The sequence below is a fragment of the Pelophylax lessonae genome, assembly GCF_965119305.1.
Source record: "Pelophylax lessonae genome assembly, chromosome: 10".
NCBI lineage: Eukaryota > Metazoa > Chordata > Amphibia > Anura > Ranidae > Pelophylax > Pelophylax lessonae.
Genome location: NC_138777.1, coordinates 169,103,781 through 169,127,696, shown reverse-complemented (window position 1 = coordinate 169,127,696; position 23,916 = coordinate 169,103,781). Strand labels below are relative to the sequence as shown.

General features: G+C 46.5%; 2 protein-coding genes across 2 annotated transcripts in view; one reads left to right on the top strand and one right to left on the bottom strand.

The window, feature by feature from the left end:
• Window positions 1-4,609, top strand: part of TAF6L (TATA-box binding protein associated factor 6 like) — a 30,159-nt gene extending 25,550 nt beyond the window's left edge. Inside the window, exons 9-11 of the mRNA XM_082270604.1 lie at window positions 1,508-1,640; window positions 1,776-1,904; window positions 3,745-4,609. Of these exons, the coding sequence (XP_082126730.1) occupies window positions 1,508-1,640; window positions 1,776-1,904; window positions 3,745-4,380 (898 nt within the window). The 3' untranslated portion in view covers window positions 4,381-4,609. The remainder of the gene's footprint in view (window positions 1-1,507; window positions 1,641-1,775; window positions 1,905-3,744) is intronic.
• Window positions 4,610-14,656: 10,047 nt separating this feature from the next.
• On the bottom strand, window positions 14,657-23,459 carry TMEM223 (transmembrane protein 223). The gene is made up of 2 exons (XM_082270254.1): window positions 23,057-23,459; window positions 14,657-15,038 (listed from the first exon to the last, which is right to left on the bottom strand). Exons 1-2 carry the CDS (start codon window positions 23,370-23,372, stop codon window positions 14,746-14,748), a joined length of 609 nt encoding a protein of 202 aa, XP_082126380.1. The 5' UTR covers window positions 23,373-23,459; the 3' UTR covers window positions 14,657-14,745.
• Window positions 23,460-23,916: the final 457 nt, after the last annotated feature.

The window sequence follows — 23,916 nt, the reverse complement described above, 5'->3', positions numbered from 1 at the left end:
TCAAAGTAGAAAAATATTGTTATTTTTTCAAAATTGTTGTTTTTTTTATTAATATCGCAAAAAATGAAAAGCGCAGAGGTGATCAAATACCACCAAAAGAAAGCTCAGTTTGTGGGAAAAAAAGGACGTAAATTTTGTTTGGGTACGGCGTTGCATGACCGCGCAATTGTCAGTTAAAGTCGCACTGTGCCAAATTGCAAAAAGTGGCCTGGACGTAAAGCAGGAAAATCCTCCAGTCCTAAAGTGGTTAACCATTTATCAGTCTGATGTGGAAACCCCAGTGGCCAATAGAGGCGGTCTCATTGGATTGTTGAATGTTTGAGTGGGGTTTAGCTGCAGCTTAGGCAGAGATGAGAAGCCTACATGGAGAATGGCCCTGGGATACCTCTAGGCCTTGATAAAACTGGTTAAACTAACATAACACTGTTGGCTGCTTGATTAGCTACTAAAATTTAAAGTTAATATAAAAAAAGTGAACTTTTCATACCTAACAAAACCTCCATGTAAGTAGTAACTATTGTGCACATTACATTTATACACCAATCAGCCATAACCTTATGAACACTGACAGGTAAAATGAATAACATTGATTATCTTATTAAAATTGCATATGAAAGTAGGTGGGTATATTAGATTTTTATTAGCAGAAAAAAATGGGCAAGCATAAGGATTTGAGTGACTTTGGCAAGGGCCAAATTGTAATGGCTAGACTTCAGGCAACTCCAAAACTACAGCGCTTGTGGGACATTCTGAGTCTGCAATGGTCAGGACCTACAAAGAGTGGCCTAAGGAAGGAAACCCAGCGATAGGGTCATGAGTATCCAAGGCTCATTGATGCACATGGGAGTGAAGGCTGGCCCATTCAGTCCTATCCAATAGAAGAGCTACTGGAGCTTTTTTGCGGAAAATATTTGTGCTGGTTCTGATAAGTGTCAGAACACACAGTGTATTGCAGTTTGATTTGTATGGGGCTGTGTAGCCAAAGACCAGACAGGGTGCCCATGCTGACCCATGTTCATAGCAAAAAAATGCCTACAATGGGCAAATTGGCATCGGAACTGGACCACCGCACAATGAAAGAAGGTTGGTCTTGTCTGATGAATGATTTGAAGACCACATCAGGGAGTTTTAGTTGTTGACTTGGTTTCCAAATTCTCCCAATCTCAACCAAACCAAACAAGTCCAATCCATGGGGGCCCCACCTTGTAACTTCCAGACATTAGAGGATCTTCTACTGACAACCTGGTACCAGATTCCACAACATACCTTCAGAGGTCTAGCGGAGTCCATGCCTTGACATGTAATGATGGGTGGTCATAATGTTATGGCTGATTGGTGTATGTACATATACTTTAGGTTAACTAGGTGTGATTTGCAGTTTTTTTTTTTTTTGCACTAGTAAATGTTCAGTACTAAGTGTAGTCCATATGAATATACAAATCTAGAACACCAGAAATGTATGCTTGCAGTTGGAATTGCTCATATCTTGCTCCTTTCTCCTGTGTAGGACACACCGAGATTTAGCTGGCTCACTGTATACTCAGGTTTTGCAGTCTTTGCAGAAAGTTCTGGGAGATCCTGTACGCCCACTCTGTTCTCATTATGGGGCTGTTGTCGGTCTTCATGCCCTGGGCTGGAAGGTAACTTGTGTAAAATAAAGCACTGACATTCCAAAGGGACAGAGAATACTATAATGTGTTTTGTATGAGAGGAATAAATATTAGGTCTTTTGTGTAAAATTGTGTAACTTGGTTCTCCTCCTGTATTACATTTAGGCAGTAGAGCAAGTATTGTATCCTTTGCTTCCAACCTATTGGTCCGGGCTTCAGACTGTATTAGATGATCACTCTATGTCCAATGCACAAGTCAAGGCTGATGGCCACAAGGTGTATGGAGCTATCTTGGTAAGTTAAGTAAAACTATAAAATTGCAATATGAAGCAAGGAAATAATAATTTAATTTGTAAATGAAAAATAGTAAAAGGTAGCCATGCTTCTGCCACAGGAATCCTTTTCTATTAACGTTCTACTCAATATAAAGTTATGTGCATTGAAACCATTCAACATTAGATTAACTATATACACATATTTGTGTTGCTGTTGGGTACCTTATGAGTATTTTTGATAAAAGCAGAAAAACCAAGGCTGGACTGGTATAGTGCTTAAAGAAACTATCACTTTAATACCAAAACCTGCTGGTCAAATGAAATGCAGACACTTAGAAGTATACAGCCTATATTATTTTTCAGTATCTTTCGCTTCTATTTAATGTTGGATGTTGTGACAGGCACAGCTTCACTTCAGCTAGCGAGGCATCTCACCATTGTGTTGGGCCAATAGGCGTGTGCAGGGTTTGGGACTTAGCGGCAACACTACCTAGAAGCATGAAAGCTTTGCCTAAATAGAAGGGCCTGACATTTGGTCAAATCAGGAAATACTGAAAGTTGGGAGCTTGCACATCATACCTGTCAGCAGTTTTTAGTATTTGGGATGAGATACAGTCCATTTTAATTAATTGATTAGGGCTTGTTCACACTACTTGTATTGCAGTAATGCACATTATTGCAGCGCATAGTTCATTGGGGTGCCATTCATTTTGTATTGCACCCCAACACATATCCAGAACATACCTGCTTAACACAAAAGTTTGGTGTGTTACAGGCCATTTATTTTATGTGGGCTGTCTAATGCAACATATCTAAATGCACAAAGATGCGTGCACTCAGGTACATTGTATTCAGGTGTGCATGGGCCCTGAAAGGAAATTAAATTTGTGATGTTTTTGTAGATTTGTTTTGTGAAAGATCAGATGGATCTTTTTGGCAGGTGTTGAAGGATAAGTGTTCTTTAATATTGAACACGTATCCTTTTTTGTACCACCACTACTACTACTGACCGAACCAAATCCACCCTTCTCCTAAACAAATGCATGCTGTAACTCGGCAATGATGTGCTTGTAGAACTAGACCACTTTTAGTAAAAATATTAAAGTGTAAAGCTGCAGGTTTTTTAAATATTTAAAAACTATAATAAACTGGTTTTGCTCAGAGCAGCCCCGATCCTCCTCCTCTGGGGTCCCCCACCGGCGCTCCAAGCCCTTCCTCTTCATCCGCTGCCCCAGGGAAAGCCGATTTCCCTGGGGGCACCTGTGTGTGCTTACTCCCGTGTCTCACTGCTGCGTTTATTGACACGGACAGCGGGACTCGGCCCCGCTTCCATGTCACCAAATTTGATTGACAGCAGTGGGAGCCAATCGCTCCCACTTTTATTAGTCTCTCCAATGAGGAGAGAGACAGCGGCAGGAGCTGCTGCTCTCGTGCACAGCAATGGATTGGATTGGCTCAGGTAAGGAAAAGGGGGGGGGGGGGTCTGCGGGGCAGCTGCAGAACAGAAGGGTTTTCAGGCTTTTGAACAACTTTAACTTTTCCCCCCAATGCTGTCATTTCAGCTGTAAGATAAAATCTAGGAGCTCTTCCATTCTACAGACCTCAGAGGCTTTCTCTTAATTCTATAATGGCTGTATTTCTTGTGGGCCAGAAGACAGTTAGGATAGTACAGCTAATAGCACGCATAGCCACAAGGGCTGGGCTTCCACTTAAAACTTTTTTTTTTTTTTTTTCCAAACAATTTGTTTTCAGAAAAAAATGTGTGTACCTCCTATATTGTTACATTATCAGGTTCTTATATACTGTAAGACCAGTGTATGGAATGCTTCATAACCAGTGGTGTACCGCTGTTTTTTCAGGTGGCTGTGGAACGTCTCCTTAAAATGAAAGCTCGCTGTAGTGAATCAGATAAAGACACTCCACCACAGTCATATCCGTCCTTACCATCTGCACCAAGTGTGTCCTTGTTAGAGATGTACAACGAGCTGTATTGCTTCTTTGGAGATAGCTTGGCTGTACGTTTTGGCACTGGAGGAACAACCTTGCAACCAGAGATTATTCCTAAAAGTACACAGGAGCCAAAAAAAGAAGGGTCTGCGGAAGGGACACGGAAAATGCCGCAGCTAACAGCTCATGGAGAGGAAGAAGTAACAAGTACAAACAGACCAACTCAGCGCCCTCCTCAGATACCTCTTGCATCTGCATCCCGCTCTCGTGGAGGTTCAAGGCAAGGACAAAGGGTGCTGGGTGTGAGAGAAGCATTCCAAAGAAGTAGACTTACTCCACGTGGCTCCCCTCGGTTTACCTTTCTCATAGGAGGGAGACAGGCAGGGCGAGGGGGAGGAGGACGCAAGTTTCAGAGTGTCTTTCAATTGCACACTGGACCTGGGGCCACAGCCAGCCGCTATGCTCAAAAGCTGCCTATGATTGGACGAGTGGCAAAAACTGGACGCAAAGGGACTCAAACAGATTTGTCACTTTATTTGCCTCTGTGATACAGATTTTGAGACTAGAAAAAGGTTTGTCTAAAAGTGCGTTATGAGGAATGTTCTGTAGCTCTGCCTTTTTGGACAGAATGACGGTAACTGTTGCCACATGGCAGAGTTTGTTGTGCAGTATTAGGTTAAACATGGGCTTATGGACATTGCTACATTCATCACTGCAAATATTTAAGTCTGTAGAGCTGAATTTTTTGAAGGTGTGAAAATTGCCTCTCTTGTACAAGCATTTTTTAGCCATTTATGTTTTAATGAGCATTTAAATATATAAGTCCATAAAGGGTTTAGTTTGCTATTAATAAGAAGGTATCTGTACATTTTCTGATTTAACATCTAGGCTATTCCACTGCGTAGTCCAGTCTTTTCCTCTCTGCACCACCACTATGAAGCACAATAATGTGTTGGAGGGTAAGAAACACAACAGCTTGGGAAACTGATCATCATATCAGGTGCAATTTTAAAATTGTGAACACATATTACTTATTCAGTGACAGTACAAGTTCTGTAAATAAATCATTTTCCTGTACATGACTTCCCTAATCCATCATCAGACAAGCTTCCCGCTGCCTCTCTGCAATGCAGATCTTTGTGTGTGAACAGCCAGTCACCAGAGGCAGAAGAGCTTCAGAGCCTCCATGTCCTGTGATCTGTGCTGCATGCATGGGAGTAACCAATGCAAATGAATGGGCTTTCTATCTGTCTGCTTGTTGAAAATCTTGGTTAATCTAAGCATTAACAACATAATGCAGAATAGTAATAATAAAAAAAAAGTGAGAGGTTTATTACTTACCACAGTCATGAGAACGTAAATATGCTCTGCCCATTCACCTTAAAAGCAGGCACATGTTTGGTTCAGGAGCACAAGTTGGTCACCACTAAAAGTTTACATGGAGTACATTGATTCCTTATTATTTTCTGTTTAACCACTAGCCAATGGTATCACTTAGATATACAGCGGCAAGGCGACTCTACTGTGCTGGATCACGTATTTGGTACATAATCCAGCACTTCCGGGTTTCGGGGCGCACTGCTAGTGGTTCACTCCCGCTGTAATTATTCACAACAGGGGCCGATCTGCGGGTATGGCAGACTCGATGTCTGCTGGCACCCAGCAATTGTTTGGTACAGAGGCAGAACGACAGTCTGCCTATGTAAACAAGGCCGATTGCCGTTTTGTCAGTAAGGGAAGGCATTGATCCTGGGTTCCTGAAAAGCAGGGACAGGGATCTATGCCTTCTCATAGTAAAAGCACCTCCCACAGTTTTTAGTAAATCACAGGCTAGGCACACATTTAACCCTTTGATCGGCCCTGAGGTTGACCCCCCTTCCCAGCAAGTGTAATTAGTACATTGACCGTGCAAATTTTTAGCACAGATCACTGTATTAGTGTCACTGGTCCCCAGAAAGTGTCGGCTAGAGTCCCGACTGTCCGCGGCAATCTCGCAGTCCTGCTATAAGTCGCTGATCGCCGCCATTTCTAGTAAAAAAAATAAATAACTAAAAATATCCCATAGTTTGTAGACACTATAACTTTTTTGTGCAAACCAATCAATATATGCTTATTGGGATTTCCTTTACCAAAAATATGTAGTGCGAGTACATATTGGCCTAAATTTATGAAGAAACTTGATTTATTACATTTTTGTATTGGATGTGTTTTAAGAGCAGAAAGTAAAAAATATTGTTTTGTTTTCAAAATTTACGCTATTTGTTTATAGCACAAAAAAATAAAAACTGCAGAGGTGATAAAATACCACCCAAAAAAAAATCTCTATTTGTGGGGAAAAAAATTATATATAGCATCGCACGACTGCGCAATTGTCTGTTAACCGCTTCCGGACCGCCCGCCACAGATTTACTGCGGCAGGGCGACGTAGCTCTATATCGGTCGCGCTCCCACGTCGGCACGCTCCCGCCCCCGTTAGTCAGCGGGGAAGCTGATGCATGTGTCAGGTGGCTCCGATTGCCACCGACACTCTCTATCGTTCCCTGCAGTGAGAGGACGGTCGGTCGGCTGTTGTAAACACAGCAGACCTTCCTTCTCCCTGGGATGATCACAGAGCTCATGTAATCCTTCTATATAGGATCACGTCTCTATGGTCATCTCAGAAGCCACGCCCCCCCATACAGTTAGAATCACTCCCCTAGGGTCACATTTAACCCCTTGATCACCCATACTGTTAACCCCTTCCCTGTCAATGGCATTGTTACAGCAACAGTGCATATTTTTAGCACTGATTACTGTAGTAATGTCACTGGTCTCCCCAAAAGTGTTGAAAATGTCACTCGCCGCCATAACTAGTAAAAAAAAAAAAAATACAAATCTTTCCCGTAGTTAGTAGACGCAATAACTTTTGCGGAAACCAATCAAAATCCGCTTATTTTGATTTTTTTTTTTTTTTTACCACAAATATGTAGCAGAAAACAAATTGGCCTAAAATGTTAAAACATTTTGATTTTTACATTTTTTTTTTTGAGAATGTCATATAGCAGAATGTGAAAAATATTGTTTTTTTTTTCAAAATTGTCTTTTTTTTTGTTTATAGCGCGAAAAATAAAAATCGCACAGGTGATTTTAATACCACCAAAAGAAAGCTCTATTTGTGGGAAAAAAAGGACGTCAATTTTATTTGGGTCCAGCTTCGCACGACCGCGCAATTGTCAGTAACGCAGTGCCGAATCGCAAAATAGGGCCAAATCTTCCGGTCTTAAAGTGGTTAAAGTGCCATATTGCAAAAAAATGGCCTGGTCATAAAATGGGGAAAATCTTTGTCTTTTTTTTTGTAAAAAATAAAAAAACCCAGCGGTGATTAAATACCACCAAAAGAAAGCTATATTCGTGTGGGAAAAAAAATGATAAACATTTAATTTGGATACAGCATTGCATGACCACGCAAATTGTTATTCCAATTGTGACCACGCTGAAAGCTGAAAATTGGCCTAGGCACTAGGCAGAAAGGGGGTGAAAGTGCTCTGTATTGAAGTGGTTAAAGTCAAAGATGTGGATTCCATCCACGTTACTCCATCATTGTAAGCAGGGTGTTTATAGAATTGGAGAGTGTTAAGTTCCCCCACCCCAAAAAAACGGAATTTTTGTAAAATCTTACCTGTAAAATTCCTTTCTCTGAGTCCTCCGACAGTCGCCGCCTCTTCATATTCGTCACATATGGGGTATTAGACTTTGCTCCGAAGGAGTAGCTAGGCAACAGAATATGTTAACAATAAAGCTTTAACATATCCCACCCTCAAGGGGTGGTCCCCTCAGTCAATACCCTCCTACTTCCTGCAACCATATCTCAGTTTTAGTGGAATAGCAGTAGAGTATACATTCAAACCCCAAAAGAGGGGCGGGGGCGGCGACTGTCGGAGGACTCAGAGAAAGGAATTTTACAGGTAAGATTTTACAAAAATTCCGTTTTCTCTTACGTCCTCCGACAGTCGCCGCCTCTTCATATTCGTCACATATGGGGACGTCCCAAAGCAGTGCAAACATGAGGGGTGGGAAACGCATCCGCGCCGAAAGGCAACGCAGTCTCCACATCAAAGAAAGGAACCTTACCAAAGGAAGGAAACCAGCTGGGCAACAGCAAAAATAAGTGCTCAACAGGAGCAACAACCCAGGAAAAGACAAAAAAACCAGGGGATACAAAAAAACTATCCCAACAGCCAGGAGTCCCCAACAAGGGACCCTATGGAACAGCCGCACTAAGAACCTTGCGGCCAAAGGAAGCATCCGCCGATGCCTGAACATCTACTTTGTAGAATTTTGTGAAAGTGTGTACGGTCGACCAAGTCGCCGCCTTACACACCTGGGCCACAGAAGCCCCATGACGGCAGGCCCAAGACGTACTCAGTGATCTAGTAGAGTGCGCCTTCACAGGCACAGGGGGAACCTTCCCCTGCAAGGCATAGGCCTGTTCAATGGTCTGCCTGATCCATTTGGCAATGGTAGAGGCGGAAGCCGCCATGCCCTTCCGAGGACCCTCTGGAAGAACAAACAAGGAGTCAGTCTTACGAAAAGACTCAGTCGATTTAAGGTAAACCCTTATCGCCCGAACAACATCCAGAGAGTGCAATCTCACCTCCTTCGGATGTTTAGGCTTCGTGCACAACGAAGGCAAAACAATATCCTCGTTAAGATGGAATTCCGAAACTCGTTTCGGTAGAAAAGAAGGATTAGGTCGCAAGACCACCTTATCCAAATGAACAACCAGGTACGGAGACTTGCAGGACAAAGCCGCCAGTTCCGACACTCTGCGAGCCGAAGTGATCGCCACCAAAAAGGCGACCTTTTTGGACAACATAGACAACGAGATCTCCCTGATCTGTTCAAAAGGAGCACGTTGTAACACAGATAGAACTAGATTCAAGTCCCAAGGGGGCAAAGGATCCCTCCTAGGAGGAACCAGATGCCGCACACCCTGAATAAAAGTGCCAACCAAGGAGTTGGAAGCCACGGGACGTTGAAACAGAACGGCCAGCGCCGACACCTGACCCTTAATCGTAGCCAGCGCCAAACGCTGATCGACACCCGTCTGAAGGAAAGACAGCACACGGGAAACCGAGTACGTGCGGGGTGAAAACCCCCTGGACTCACACCAGGCAAAATAGGCCTTCCAAGTACGGTAATAAACCTTCCCCGAGGAAGACTTCCTCGCGTTGATCAAAGTATGAACGACCTCTGGAGAGAGACCCTTCTCCTTCAGGACCTCGGTCTCAACAGCCAGGCCGTCAAAGCCAGCGACTGTAAAGCAGGATGGTAAATCGGTCCTTGAGACAGTAGATCGTCTCGAAGAGGCAGACGCCAAGGAGCGTCGACCGCCAGATTCACGAGGTCTGCGTACCAGGACCGGCGAGGCCAGTCCGGTGCCACAAGAATCACCGTGCTGCGTTCCGAGTGCAACCTGCGAAGGAACCTGGACAGCAACTGAATCGGTGGAAACGCGTACATCAGCCTGTACTGATGCCACGGGGCCACTAACGCGTCCAACGCGTCTGCCCGAGGGTCGCGCGTCCTTGCCACGAACCTCTTCACCTTGTAGTTGAGGCGAGACGCGAACAGGTCCACATCTGGAAGACCCCACTTCGCGCACAACATCTGGAAGACAGCCGGGTGGAGAGACCATTCCCCCTGATCCAGGGTCTGGCGACTCAGATAGTCCGCCTGCCAGTTCTCCACTCCCGGAATGTGAACCGCCGTTATCGCCGGGACATGAGTCTCGGCCCAAGACAGAATGTCGGCCACTTCTCGAGCCGCTCGGGCACTCCTGGTGCCCCCTTGGTGGTTGATGTAGGCCACCGCCGTGGCATTGTCCGTCTGCACCCGAACCGGGCAGCCCTGCAGCCGGTCCGTCCAGCGATGAAGACAGAGCCTTATCGCACGCAATTCCAGAATGTTGATCGGAAGGGAAGACTCCCCCTGTTCTGGGCGGACAGAACGCCCAGAACACCACCCCAGCCCGACAGGCTGGCATCCGTGGTGATTATCGTCCACGAGATCGGACGAAACGACTTGCCCCCGGACACCAACGGGGACTGGAGCCACCACAGAAGGTTTTCCCTGGTGCGATGACTCAACGAGATCTGAAGATCCAGAGATTGAGGTCGCCCGTCCCACCTGGACAGGATCTCCGCTTGGAGACCCCGCGTGTGAAACTGCGCGAAAGGAATCGCCTCGAAGGCCGAGACCATCAATCCCAGACATCTCATACCCGTCCGCAGAGACGAGTGTGGAACGTCCCTGAGGGACCTGACTTCCTCCTGAAGAGTCCTGAGTTTGTCTTCCGGCAGGAAGACCTTCGCCTGCACCGAGTCCAGTATCATTCCCAGATAGGGGAGACGAACCGACGGACTCAGTGTCGACTTTGGAACATTTATCGTCCAACCGAACTCCTGCAGAGTTTGCATTGTGACAGACAGGTCCTTCTCCAGACCCTGTCTGGTCGCAGACCGAACCAGAATGTCGTCCAGATACCCCAGGACAGAAATGCCCTGGGCTCTCAATAATGCCAGAACCGGTGCAAGCACCTTGGTGAAGACCCGCGGAGCCGAGGCGAGCCCAAAGGGCAACGCCACAAACTGGTAGTGATCCTCCGCAATGGCAAATCGAAGGTACTTCTGATGACCCTCGAATATGGGGATGTGAAGGTACGCATCCTTCAAATCGATGGAGGCCATGAATTCCCCCGGAACCAGGGCAGCCACCACCGAGCGTAGGGATTCCATGCGGAACTTGCGAACTCGCACAGAGCGGTTCAGAGCTTTCAAGTCCAGAATCGGACGAACCTTGCCCTCCTTCCTGGGCACGGTGAACAGATTGGAATAAAACCCCCGAAATCTGTCCCGATGAGGCACCGGAACCACCACTCCCTGAGCCCTCAGGTCCCGCACCGCCAGGTGCAGATCCCGCAGGCGCTCTGGAGACAGTTGAAGATTTGAGGGAAAAAATCTGCTCTCCGGCCGAGAGAGAAACTCGATCTTGTAACCAGATCGAACGATTTCCAGAACCCATCTGTCCCTCACACGGGCCAACCAGGGCTGAAGAAAACCGAGCAAGCGTCCCCCCACCCCAAAACTGGGTGAGGGCGCCCCTTCAGGCCGAACTGTTATGGGCCGCAGGTCCGGATTGACCGGACTTCTGTTTCCCAGACCAGGGCTTCTTCTGAGAGCCTTGGCCCTTGAACGGTTTGCCCTTGTAGTGCGGCCGAAAGGCACGAAAGGACCCCTGAGGGGGCCGAAAATGAGCATGCTTCTTCCCAGAAGCCCCCTTAGCCTTGGGGAAATGGGGCAAGAGAGTGCTCTTACCCCCGGTAATCCCCTTAATCAACATCCAGGGACTCCCCAAAAAGGCGAGACCCATCATAAGGCAGATTGGCTAAGGTTTTACGTGAAGATTGGTCCACCGACCAACATTTCAACCAAACCAGGCGGCGAGACAACACCGCCACGCTGTGCACACGCGCGGCCAACGGAATCAGGTCCAGGTCCGCATCACACAGATACATGACACCCTGGTGGATCTGATCCACCATATCCAGGGTCGCCGCCGAGGCCGAATCGGCCACTAGGACGCGCCTAAGCATCTGCGTCCAACTTGCGATCGCCTGGGCCGCCATGAGAGAAGCAAACAGAGCCTTAAGCATAGAACCCGTAACAGAATAAGTATGACGGGCAAGAGACTCCAGTCTCCTATCCGTGGCATCACGGAAAACAGGGGATCCCTCTGCAGGGATCGCAGTGGCTTTGTTCAAAACCGCAATAGCATGATCCACTGGCGGAGGCACACACCACCGTTCATCAGTGGCAGGCGAGAAAGGATAACGCAGCTTAAATTTACTTGGTACCGCAAAAGGCTTGCGCAAATCGCGCCATTGGTCCTTAACAGCGCTCTGAAAATCAGCATTGCAGGGAAAAACCTGCAGCGTCCTGCGTTTTCTCTGCGTCCCATAAGCCGCCAAGGCAGCTGGGGGACACACCTCGTCCTGCAAACGTAGCGTCTGCTTAATGGAAGCAATCAACTCATCCATGATTGCAAGCTCTTCAGGCGAGCCAGGGGGAGAATTATCAACCCCCTCAACTTCAGCCTCTACCTCAGACCCCACTAGATCAAGAGAGGAGCGGGACCCCGATAGGGGGGTCCCCGCCAGAACAGCCCCATCACCTTCACCCTCAGAATCAAAGGACAGAGCAACTCTGGGCCGTTTAGTAGATTGAGCAGCCACCAGCATTTGCACCTGTGCAGCAAGGCCAGCCACAATAGTGGCTAAATCCCCCCCTGGGGGGGAAACAGCGGTCCCCTGGCTTTCCACCAATACTGTGGGAAACTTGCCCTCCTGAGAATCCATTGCCCCTGTATGCCAGACAACCAAGGGTTAACTGCCCCCTTACAGCAAGCGCGGCAAGCGCAGCCCACCGCACCACACTCAGGCACAATGAGACCCCCACAGGGAATATACAGACTGAATACAGGCAATGGAACACAGGAATAGAAGGATAAAACCTGAGGAGACTCCGCTGCTGCTGCTGCTGCCTCGATCGGTGCTTCCAGGAGAGAGGAAGTGATGCTGCCAGGGCGCTCTATGTAAGCCTATGGAGGCTACAAGAAAATGGCCGCCGTGCATGTAAACCATGCGGCCGGAGCGGGCGCCGGTAAAATGGCGTCGTTTGGCGCCGAAATCGCCGCTCCACAGTGCATAAAATCACACACAATATTATCCCATTATATGGATACATGTTAGATCGCCGCAGCGATCGCTGTATATGCCCCAACATGCCATTAAAAACATGCCCCACAGCACACAGCTCCTCACACTGCCCAGCCTGACATACTCAGTGTCATACAGCTCCCCCCCCCCCTTGCAGCCCACAGCATGCAGCCGAGAGATAGGGAGACAAGCAGTGTGATTAAAGGCAGGTTACACAGTCCCAGACTGAGACCCCCCCCAGACAGACAGGTCCCCACATAGATACACTTACCTCACATGGCGTGGGGAACCCGCACAGGCGAACAAGCCGCTGCACATGAGGCAGGGAGAGTCGCAATTCAAGACGCACACAATGGCGGTTCAGAAACCGCACAGCGTCCGGTGAGGTAGCCACCTCACCAATCATCCCTGCACCGAACAGGGATGGGTCGTTCACTGTGCCAGGAGCGTTACCTGGCTGAACGCTCGATGGCAGACTGGGAAGCCACTGACCCACGACCTGCGACCAGGGGGATCAGCCCGAGACCCAGTCCGCATGATCCTCTTCGTCCGAAGAACTAACTAATGCTGACAAAAATAACAGCTAAGTAAAGGTAGAGAGAAAACTCAAACAAAATATCAAAAAGAAGAAAGAGTCTGGGACAAAAAGTCCCAGCACAGAGAGAGCCAGCCACTCCTGACAAGCTAGACATTAAAACTGAGATATGGTTGCAGGAAGTAGGAGGGTATTGACTGAGGGGACCACCCCTTGAGGGTGGGATATGTTAAAGCTTTATTGTTAACATATTCTGTTGCCTAGCTACTCCTTCGGAGCAAAGTCTAATACCCCATATGTGACGAATATGAAGAGGCGGCGACTGTCGGAGGACGTAAGAGAAAAACCTCATTCCTCAAGAGTAAGTTTTCTTATTACCATAAGGCATCTGCTGTTTAAGATGGGCCATGTACAATGTTTTGTAATTATTTGTACTTTTTACCATCCACTGCCAGTTCTCTTTTGTACTTCAGTCTCTGGTACAGGAGATGCACAGACAGACCTCCCTTAGTTGCAGATTTGCTTTTCTCTGCTTTATTCTTACCACAGGTAACTAACCTTTGTTGCTTCAGATCCTTCTCAGGCTTCAAAATAAATTGGGACAAGTCCACGCTATTATCGTTGGACACTCTTGCTCTACCCTTACCCCACATGGCAGCACAGATCAAAATAGTGGATATATTTTGGTATTTGGGAATAGTTATTCACCCCCACTAACAGCCCATTCAGACTGGCGCGACACGACTTTGTGGGGCGACCTGTGAAGTCGCGGTGACTTGCACGGACTTCATATAATTGAAGTCAATGCAAGTCGCCTCCAGGTGGCCCCAAAGTAGTACAGGACTCTTTTTCTAAGTCGGAGCGACTTGTGTTGCTCCTATTAGAACGGGTCCTGTACTACTCAATGGCGACCGACCGACCGCGCCTGACAAGTCGCGCTAGTCTGAATGGACTCTTATGCCCCGTACACACGTACCGATTGTCGGCTGTAAATATTCGGCCGACGACCGATTGTAGGCTTGTTAGTATGATGCTTCCGACAGCGCACTTTTGGCCGAAAAGAATCTGTCGTGCAGGCATTAAAATTTTTGTACGCCGACAACAGAGCGGCCGATTGTGCGTCAGTCAGTACAGATTTCGGCCGACAGACAGCAGATTAGCAAGACTGGGAATGCTCAGAAAAGAAAAAAAGACAAGGAAAGTTAACCATCACATGACATCACTTCTGCAGTCGGCTGTTGTTGGCCGACAAAATTCGTGTGCAGTCTTTTGCAGTTTTCAACAGACACAACAGCCCTGGACAAAAGACGGCCGATCGTTAGGCCGACAATCAGTACGTGTGTACGGGGCATAAGACTTATATGTGAAGCTAAACATTAACTCATTGATTCAAACATTTCAAGAAAAAATAAATAGTTGGATAGAACTATCAGTGGTGGGACGCTGTAATTTGATCACAATGATATGGAGTCCGCTGCTGTTATATGCGCTTCACAATGCACCAATCTGGATTCCTATTCATATTTAAATATATGCTCACCAGTGTTAATACTTGATTGAAAAATACAATAAATTTATTATTTCTTTTCTACATAAATACAAGGCCATTGTATAAAACAGATGTCACAGTTTCCGATATGCCCCCACTGTGAGATCAAACAACTTGGCATTGGAAACATGTCCTTGCTTGTCCAATAGGTAATACAAAGGGCGACCTTTGATCTTGAGGGGTATCATGGCAGGAACCTCCGAGCGATGAGCCATGCATGAAATGTGTCTTAACGGAAGACTAAACGATGAACTGATCCCAAAAACACCCGCAGTGACGATGGTTACTTTCTCTCCTCCAGCATGAAGGATCACAGAGCTGACAGATCGGCGGGAGAATAACAAACCAGCTGCTATTACGAGGGTACCTAGGAAGATAGAAAGACAATTTACAATGCATCATGCTAGAAAAATAAATACAATCACAATCTATTCCAGTTTCAAATCAGCACTTATAGGGTTTTTTATTGCACTGTGACAATGAAATTCTGCCAGTGTAAGACAACCATGTTAATTATTTTTGATCAAATATTTTTGATCAAATATTTTTGATCAAATATGCAGTCATCGTCTAAGCTTACATTGTTCCTCAAGCTAATATGACCTTCTCTATAATGTTTAGTGAAAGGAATCTTCCCTGTCAAGCTCTAAAAATAAATACTTAGTGGGTCAGAGTAATATGGAATGTATTAAAGCAAGCATGTCCAAAGTCCGGCCCGTGGGCCGCTTTAATACGGCTCCACAGGTAATTTGAAAAAAATCTATTGTTGTGGCCTCTGTGAATCCCCAAGCGCTGCTCAGGACCCCTGAGATCTCTGGATCTTTCAACGCTCCTGTTACTTGTGAATACACTATTGTTAACACCCACTGTCCACCCCCGCCAGCTTTATATCCCTTGCCTAATATGGCCTCTGACGTAGCCTGATTGAGGAGCATTAAAAAACACAAATAAATCCGGCGCTAGTATGACAGGACCAGCGCCCTCTCCATGATAATAACACCTGGGGTGTCAAGTAGCAGCTGTGTGGGAAAAAAAAAAAACCACACCAGGAGGGATGTTCAAAAGGATCAGTCACACAAAGGTTAACCACATAAGCGCTATATGAACCCACCTATGAGGATTTTACTGATGGCAGCAATAATGGTCATAAATGATGCCAATGTAGTAAATAGAACATTAAAAAGTGGTCAGGACAACCATACGAGGAGGAGGCACTCCTCAGGCTCCCCTGCATTGGGTCACCGCACAAGCCGCTCACCCCTAGTGGCTCTATAGCGGTTCAAGCCTTGTTTTGGTCCTCCTTCCCCCAGTCTCTGACGTCACATCCGGGCCCCCTTCCCGGTTGGCACTCAGTCTGTGGCCGCTCCGATCGCCCACGATGAGATTCTCTTTGCCTCCTATACTGGGCATTGTGTGACCCCTTTTCCACCCTTCCTTGTCCAGGATTGAGGCATTCCGTTATCTTCTTACAGCCTGAGCAAGGCACAAGTGTCCACACTGCTGCATTGTTCCTGGCTGGTTTTATGCCTTCACACACACTGGATGGTCACCAAGCTATGAGTTTTTTTCCCTCATTTTGGCTTCACCATTGCAGATCCAGCAGGGGTCATTATACAAGGTGTACTGCTATTTTATACATACATGGAACTGATTTTGAATAAAACTTTTCAATATTCTATTTACTACATTGGCATCATTCATGACTATTATTGCTACCATCATTAATCATCACTGGTGGGTTCATATAGCGCTTATATGTGGTTAACCCTTGTGTGACTGATTAGGGAGCCCGCATGCTCCGAATTGAGATGAGTACATTGCAAAATCTTAGTTAATGTCAGTTGGTCTAAATAGGTTATAAATATATTTGGACACAACATGTATACTTTGTGTTATGTTCCTGTTCATATTTTATGAACTTAAAAGTTGACAGACAACCTATATTACCAATAATATGTAATGTACTTTACAATATTCCTGACATATTTCAGCTTCCTGGATTTTTTTTCATCTGGCCTTCAGATATGAAAGGAAGAGCGATTTAACACCTGCTTAGATTTGTCATCCATGTGACGAAACAAAAAGTATGCGGTTTGCAATAGGCCTGCACGATATTGGAAAAAAAATATATTGCGATATTTTTCTTTCAACGATATATATTGCGATATTGAGGGACCCGTCAATCCAGGCTAAAGTCAACAAGGGATTGGGAAGGATGCTGGGAATGGAAATCATGAAGCATGCAGGCAGCCTTCTAAATTCTAATTGCAGATACAGGGCACTGGGCAGGTCAGGGTTAATAATGGTACTCTCAAATCAATTACTCAGTCTGAGTGACAGTGTGGAATCGATCGGATTATTCAGTCTTTCTCACAGTGGTGGTAGGAGGCTGGAGCGGTGGACTAGGAGCCGGGAAAGGATCACAGCACAGCCGATACACTTACTCACTCGTGCACTGCAGCCCGCCCCACACGTTCAGTGAGTCTCACTCTCCGCCCTAGTTTTCTTAATGGCACATTCAGGGAACCAATCACGCCGTGAGTAGCGGCACAACGAACCAATCAGGTGTGCAGGCACACGTGATTGGTTAGCTGTGCAGCTGCTCAAGGCGTGATTGGTTCCCTGAATGTGCCATTGAGAAAACTAGGGCGGAGAGTGAGACTCACTGAACGTGTGGGGCGGGCTGCAGCCTGCAGTGGGATGGATGTGTGAGTTCTCCTCCGAGTCCCTGCCTAACGGAAGTCAGTGAGTCCTCCTCCGAGTCCCTTCCCCCTGCCTATGCAAAATATCGTGACCTCGACGATATGAATATCGCCTACGGCCGCAGAGCGATAGTCGATATCATATAGACTATCGTTCAGCCCTAGTTTGCAATAACATAGTTAATTTGCATTTAATTTTAATGGTCCAAAGAATGTCAGGCAAAATGGTCAGCCCTCACACATGTTCACTTCATGAAATCTGGCCCTCTTTGAAAAAAGTTTGGACACCCCTGTATTAAAGCTTAGGTGTGGGTAGAAAGTTTATTGCAGCATTAGCTAGGTACTAATATGGTACCTCTAATGATGTGTGCCCCACTATTGGCTACTGCTTCCTTTATAAAAAATGTTATTCTAAATGTGGCCTCTGAAGTTGATGTCATTGCTGAATTTCCAACAGTGAAACAGACAGCTGGGGCTGGAACACTGAGTACTGCAGGTCGCCCACTGTGCAGATCCTCCATTCAGAAAATGACAAAATACAAGGCAATCTGTGACTGGTCAAGGAGAGATCATGATATTCCCACACCCCATGTCCAATCACAGAATGCCTCATATGCTTTGAAAGGAATACAATACAATACAATACATTTTCTGAATTTAGGCAACCTGCTGTTATCATTCTGCTTCAGTCCCAACTGTCAGTTTCAACACCCGAACTTCACTGGTGACATCACCGTCAGAGGCTGCAAGTAAGTAACATTTTTCAAGACAGAAGAGCCAGGCACCAACGGGCCACACATCTTTAGAGATAAACAGTTAAAGGTTAGGATAGCACTCAGGGCTTGTAATGCAGGTGGTCAGATGGTGGTGTTCACCAATAATAGTTTTCAATGCAAACAGAAAATTGTCCTGTGGATAAACAGTTAATTCCAAACTAAAAACCACAAATATTGTCCAGTGAATAAACAATCATTTATTCCAAACTAAAAACCACAGAACATTGCATCAATGTAAACAAATAAAAAAAGGCAGTACCAAGTGTCACTGTGTCCGGGCTATGATAAACTCACACTTGCATTCCAGTGCGAGCCGCCTTGGTGATTTGATAAAGCGCATGCGTGCGAAATACGCGGTCACGGCAACTACCCACGCTTGCAGTCCAAGCCGGCTCCGTGTGGCTTCTCCCTGCTCCTTCCGGCAGCCAATTCCTGGATCATCCGCAGCGCGCCTGGCGAGCCCCATGGCGCTCTTGCAGCCTGGACACAACATCCCACAGCTCAGGACAACTTTCAAAAGTGAGTCCGCAGGCCGATACCTTCACCCCTCATTGCCCCCCACTGGAATGCAAGTGTGAGTTTTCATCTGTGATATTGCAGCAGACATTCTGACACTTTTGGGGAACCAGTAACACTAATACAGTGATCAGTGCACTGTCACTGTACTAATGATACTGGCTGGGAAAAGGGTTAAATAATGAGTGCCTAGCTAGTGTTTATGTGTACAGTGTGTGGTGCTTTTACTAGAGGAAGTAATCCATTTCAATCAATGCTTTACAGGGAAAGTAAATCAATTACTTCTATTGGCCAGCACCCGGTGATCAGCGTTTGCTTTGTAAAGGCACAGCAGAGCCGGGGTGCCGCCAACCCAAAAGTGCCAGATTACGTACTAGGTAAGTTGATCGGGCACAGCAGATCCGCCGTATATCTAGGTTATTCGGTCAGTAAAGCCCCGTACACACAATCAGATTATTGAACGATCTGTCGTCTTTTTTGTGGCATGCTAGTCTGATGTGGAAAGTGAAGAGGTTATTTTCATACGAATTTTCCCCGTACGACAGAATTCTACTTCAGAAGTGATGTCATGTGCTGGATTGTTTTGTATGGGTTCTTTCTCTCTGAGCATGCCTAGTCTTGCTCTTAAGATTTTTTTCTGTCGAAATCTGTACTAATAAGACGAAAATCGGACGTTGTATTACGGACGACAAAAATTTTATAGCCTGCACATCAGGATTTTGTCAGCCGAAAAGTTGGAGTTGGTTGTCGAAAGCACCATACTAACAATCCGAAATTTGGAAGATCGGAGGAATTTTCCCTACAGATTTTCTTATCGTGTGTACGGGCCTTTAGCAGCTAAAAAAACAGGGGGCAGAGAGCTGAAGTTACATTGACATTGAAGTTACACCAGTGAGAGCTGATAGGAGGGGATACACTCTCTTCACACAGGAACAGAGCTGAGGCTGTCAACCACAGGCTGTGCCCTCCCCAGAACAGACTCATGCAGAGGAATGAGGCAGCAGACAGGAATGACACTTAGTACTCTGGATTGAGACAAGTACACACTATTGAGCGATATGCTTTGTTCATATTTCATGTTACAACCACTTTACAGATGAATTCCAATCATGGTATATTGAACCAATGTAACTATGCAAAGTATATCCCCTATGTCACTGATACCCCTGGAAGCTGGAAATCACTGAAGCAGCCACAATAAAATCATAGCTCTAGCCTGTGTACTGATGGAGTGTAAAAAAGGCCGAAAACAAGTAAACTGGAAATAAACCATAAATAGCCCAATAATAATAATGGATATCTTGTCTTGGGGGTGAGGACACATGGAATAAAGTGATAATGGCTGCTTAAAATCAGGGTCAAGCATACATCGGAGGCAGCATCTGCACAGCCAACTTGAGAGCCAGTCTCAGAACAGTATGGCTGGATGCTTCATACTTGACATGCAAGTAAATGCGGTTTTACCCTCAATAAAGTGAATCTAAAGCCCCGTACACACGTACTGATCGTCGGCCGAACGATCGGTCGTCTTTTGTCCAGGGCTGTCATGTCTGTTGAAAACTGCAAAAGACTGCACACTAATTTGTCAGCCAACAACAGCCGACTGCAGAAGTGATGTCATGTGATGGTTAACTTTCCTTGTCTTTTTTCTTTTCTGAGCATGCCCAGTCTTGCTAATCTGCTGTCTGATCGGCCGAAATCTGTACTGACTGGCGAACAATCGGCCGTTCTGGTGACGGCCAACAAATATTTTAAAGTCTGCACGACAGATTCTGTTCGGCCGAAAATGCGCTGTCGGCTGTCGGAAGCATCATACTAACAAGTCTATAATCGGCCGATCGGTATTTACGTCCGACAATCGGTACGTGTGTACAGGGCTTTATACTGACATCACTCTGTCTTTACTGAAGTATACACTGCTAATTCAGCGGTCTTCACTTGCTTCTGGGTCCAGTGCTGAGTGGCCAGCCTGGTGCATTGTGAACACAGGAGGTTGGCTGCTTGGCACAGGCACCACTTAGAGAATGTTTTACATTTCTGAATAAAAGCAAAGTGTTCTCTAATTGAGCAAAGTGGAGAGCATGATGCCACCTGCAATCCTGATCAGTGCATGACAGGCATAGCCACCTGCAGAACTTTCCCATAGCCCCAGTTCTGTATGGCGGTACAGACCTACCATTATGCTGGATGAACTAATCAATGAACTACCAAGTGGGATAATGTCACCAAAATTGTGCTGCACTGAGATCTCCGAGTACTTCTGTTGCAGTGGCCAACAGGACTTGACTTTCCATTCACAGTTCCTGTAAATGGAAGACACGGTTGTACGGAAGGGGCATTCAAGTGCAGTCATCAAGATCCCCCTTGCTCTAGTTGCACAGTAAACTCCAGGGTTTATTTTACCTTTAAATAATACATTTGGACCAAGCTGGTCCACACAAACTATTTCCTTCACTAATACATGTGGCTGCTTCCACGCTGCATTAGCTACATACAGTATACAGCACTGTGTTCTGGCAGCTTCCTGTCCCGTTCTGTGAATGAATGATGCAGCTGTGCAGGCGGAGTCCATGCACAGCCACATCCATTTTAAAACATGACAGTGTCTGGGGGAACATGTGCTGCAACAGGTAACACCCTAAATATGGGTGGAATATGTTCCAAAAAGTAGACATCCTTTAACCCCTTCATGACCACGCTATAGCCAACTGACGGCTACAGCACGGGCGCACATTGCTGGGAGGTAGTCATATGACGTCCTCCTGTGCTCGTGTTTCCCACACACCCCCCTGTGGCATGCATCAGCAGTGATCAGAAGGATGCAGTGGATCACAGATTGGGGTAAAGAGCCAATCACAGCGGCTCTTTACCATGTGATCAGTGTAAACAGGATTTGTTGGTTATTGGCAATCCTCTACGCACATTAATAGCACGTGAGGAGAGCCGATAACCGGCAAATCCACACAGAGGACATCTACACTGATAACCAGGGTAGATCAGTGCAGCCCCAGCAGTGCCCACCAATGCCGCTTGTCAAGTGCCTCTTCATCAGAGTAAAGGAAAACAATGACTTGTTTAGGGTCCTTTTAACATGAATGATACGATTAGATCCGCCTGTCAGTTTTTTAGGTGGATCTGATTGGATCCTCCATGCATCCCTATGGGGCAGCGGATGTCAGCGGAGACATGTCCGCTGACACCCGCTGCCATCCGCGTCCGTGAAATCTGGACGGATGGAAACCCTATTTTCCATCCATCCAGGGGATCGGATGAGAGCAGACAGGCAGTCTGCTCTCATCCAATTCCCCATAGAGAGCAACGGGGCTCTGACACCTCCCTCTCCGCACACAGAGCTGAGACGGAGCGGTCATCCGCTTGCTCAGCGGGAATCGCCGGGTCGATCCCCGCTGAGCAGAGAATGGTCCGCAACGGAATGTGGACTGTGTGAAAGGAGCCTTACAAAATTTTAAACAGAAACTAAGAAAAACTTTTTTTTTTTCTCCAAATTTTCCTGTATTTTTCGGGTTGTTAACCAAAAAAATAAGAAATCCAGTGGCGAGTAAATACCACCAAAAGAAAGCTCTGTCTCTAAAAAAATTATAAAAATATAATTTAGGTACAGTGTTGCATGACTGTGCAATTATCATTCAAAGTGTGACAGCGCTGAAAATTGGCCTGGGCAGGAAGAAGGTGAAAGTACCCAGTAGGCAAGTGGTTAAAGTTAAATGAAACCAGGAGTAATGGCCGGTTCACACTGGTGTGATGCAGGAAACCCTGTGATTCACTGCCAGTTCCCGCATCGCACAGTGGTTCACACTGAGATCTGCGAACCGCTGCAGGTGTCATTGTAAGGTTAATGACATCCCGAGATTGGTTCGTAGATCGCTATGAAATGGTGTAGGAATCGGATGGCATAGGTGTGAACACCCATGCTGATTCTAGTCCAGACCAAAAAAGGGTCCCTCACCAGTTTGGTGCGAATGCGATGCAATTTCAGCCGTACACTGATATCGCATCACACAGACATCGCATGTGATCTGCACAGTAATGTGGTACAAATCACATGCGATGTCTGGCATCGCACTAGAGTGAACCGGCCCATAGGCTTTGACACTTACATAGTGCTATGGGTGCGAGGTGACAGTTTAGTGTGTGGTGAATAGTCTTCCTGCCACTGATCACAGGTGGCAGGAGGGGCCACAGAGCCCAGCGGGCCCAGGTGACAAACCTGGAAGTGAGCATGGAGGGGACTTCATTCTGGACAAACACCTTTTTTTTATGTGAGCAGCAGGATCACTTTAAAAGCAGTGAGAAACATGGAGGCTGTAACTGCTGACTAGTTGCCTGGCTGTCACTGAGCCTCAATGACAGCAGCAGATAGAATAACCTACCCACTGACAGGCAGCCCAAAGTGAACGCCGTCCTCCACAAGGGGGAGCCCATGTTCCTCCCCTTCACCTCCCCGTCCTGTCCCTTCTTGTTCTGTCTGATGTCCCGCAGAGTCGAGTAGCCGAAGTGCGCCAAGTACGCCCAGAAGCCGGTCTGAGCCACACAGAACGCCCCCAGCAGGCGGAAGAATCTCGGCCTCCGGTGCTCGAAAAGCACCACATCTATGCCCACCGGTTCTATCTTGTAGTGACGAGCAAGAAGCGCCGTCCCCGGCCTCCACCGGCAATAGGAGCGGAGGTTTCCTAGTAACCGAATCATGCTGCTCGCTGCCAATGACCCCTGCACGGGGACTGCGAGCCTGAGTCGCGCTTTAGTGACGTAATGACGTGTAGAAAGGTGTGTCGGAGTACTTCTGAGAGGAGGACTTTGGCGCCCACAAACAGGCAGTAAGCCTGTGTGTCTATACTGCTAGCATTAGGTCACTCAGTCACTGAATACATTATTGTGGTTCAGTTATTACTATTAATAAAGTAAAAAATAAAAAAAAAAAAAAACCCCAGCATGCAGCCAGTGAAGTAATAAAAAAAAAAAAAACCCTAACTTGCCCAGGTATGTGTAAAAGAGAAGTTTTACTGGTCCAGGAGGTGGTACTGGTATTGGTCCAACTTGTCACTGGATGCAAAACTCCACAAGGCACAAAACCATCTTCTGCAAATATTGTTTATTGCATTCAAGCAGATCTTCACTTTTTATTCTTTATGTAGCAGTTTCCGCATTCCTCGTCTGGGCGAGAAGAAGGCCCAAACGAAGCCTCCTGGGATAGCCACCTTATGCATTCCAGGAGGCCTCAGGGCAGTGTTGC

What these genes read in the sequence shown, in the direction of transcription:
- TMEM223 (XM_082270254.1), bottom strand. Translation starts at nt 23,372, where the DNA reads ATGATTCGGTTACTAGGAAACCTCCGCTCCTATTGCCGGTGGAGGCCG. An exon ending in TTTGGGCTGCCTGTCAGTGG is followed by an intron (nt 15,039 to 23,056) that starts GTAGGTTATTCT and finishes CTATCTTCCTAG; the next exon opens with GTACCCTCGTAATAGCAGCT.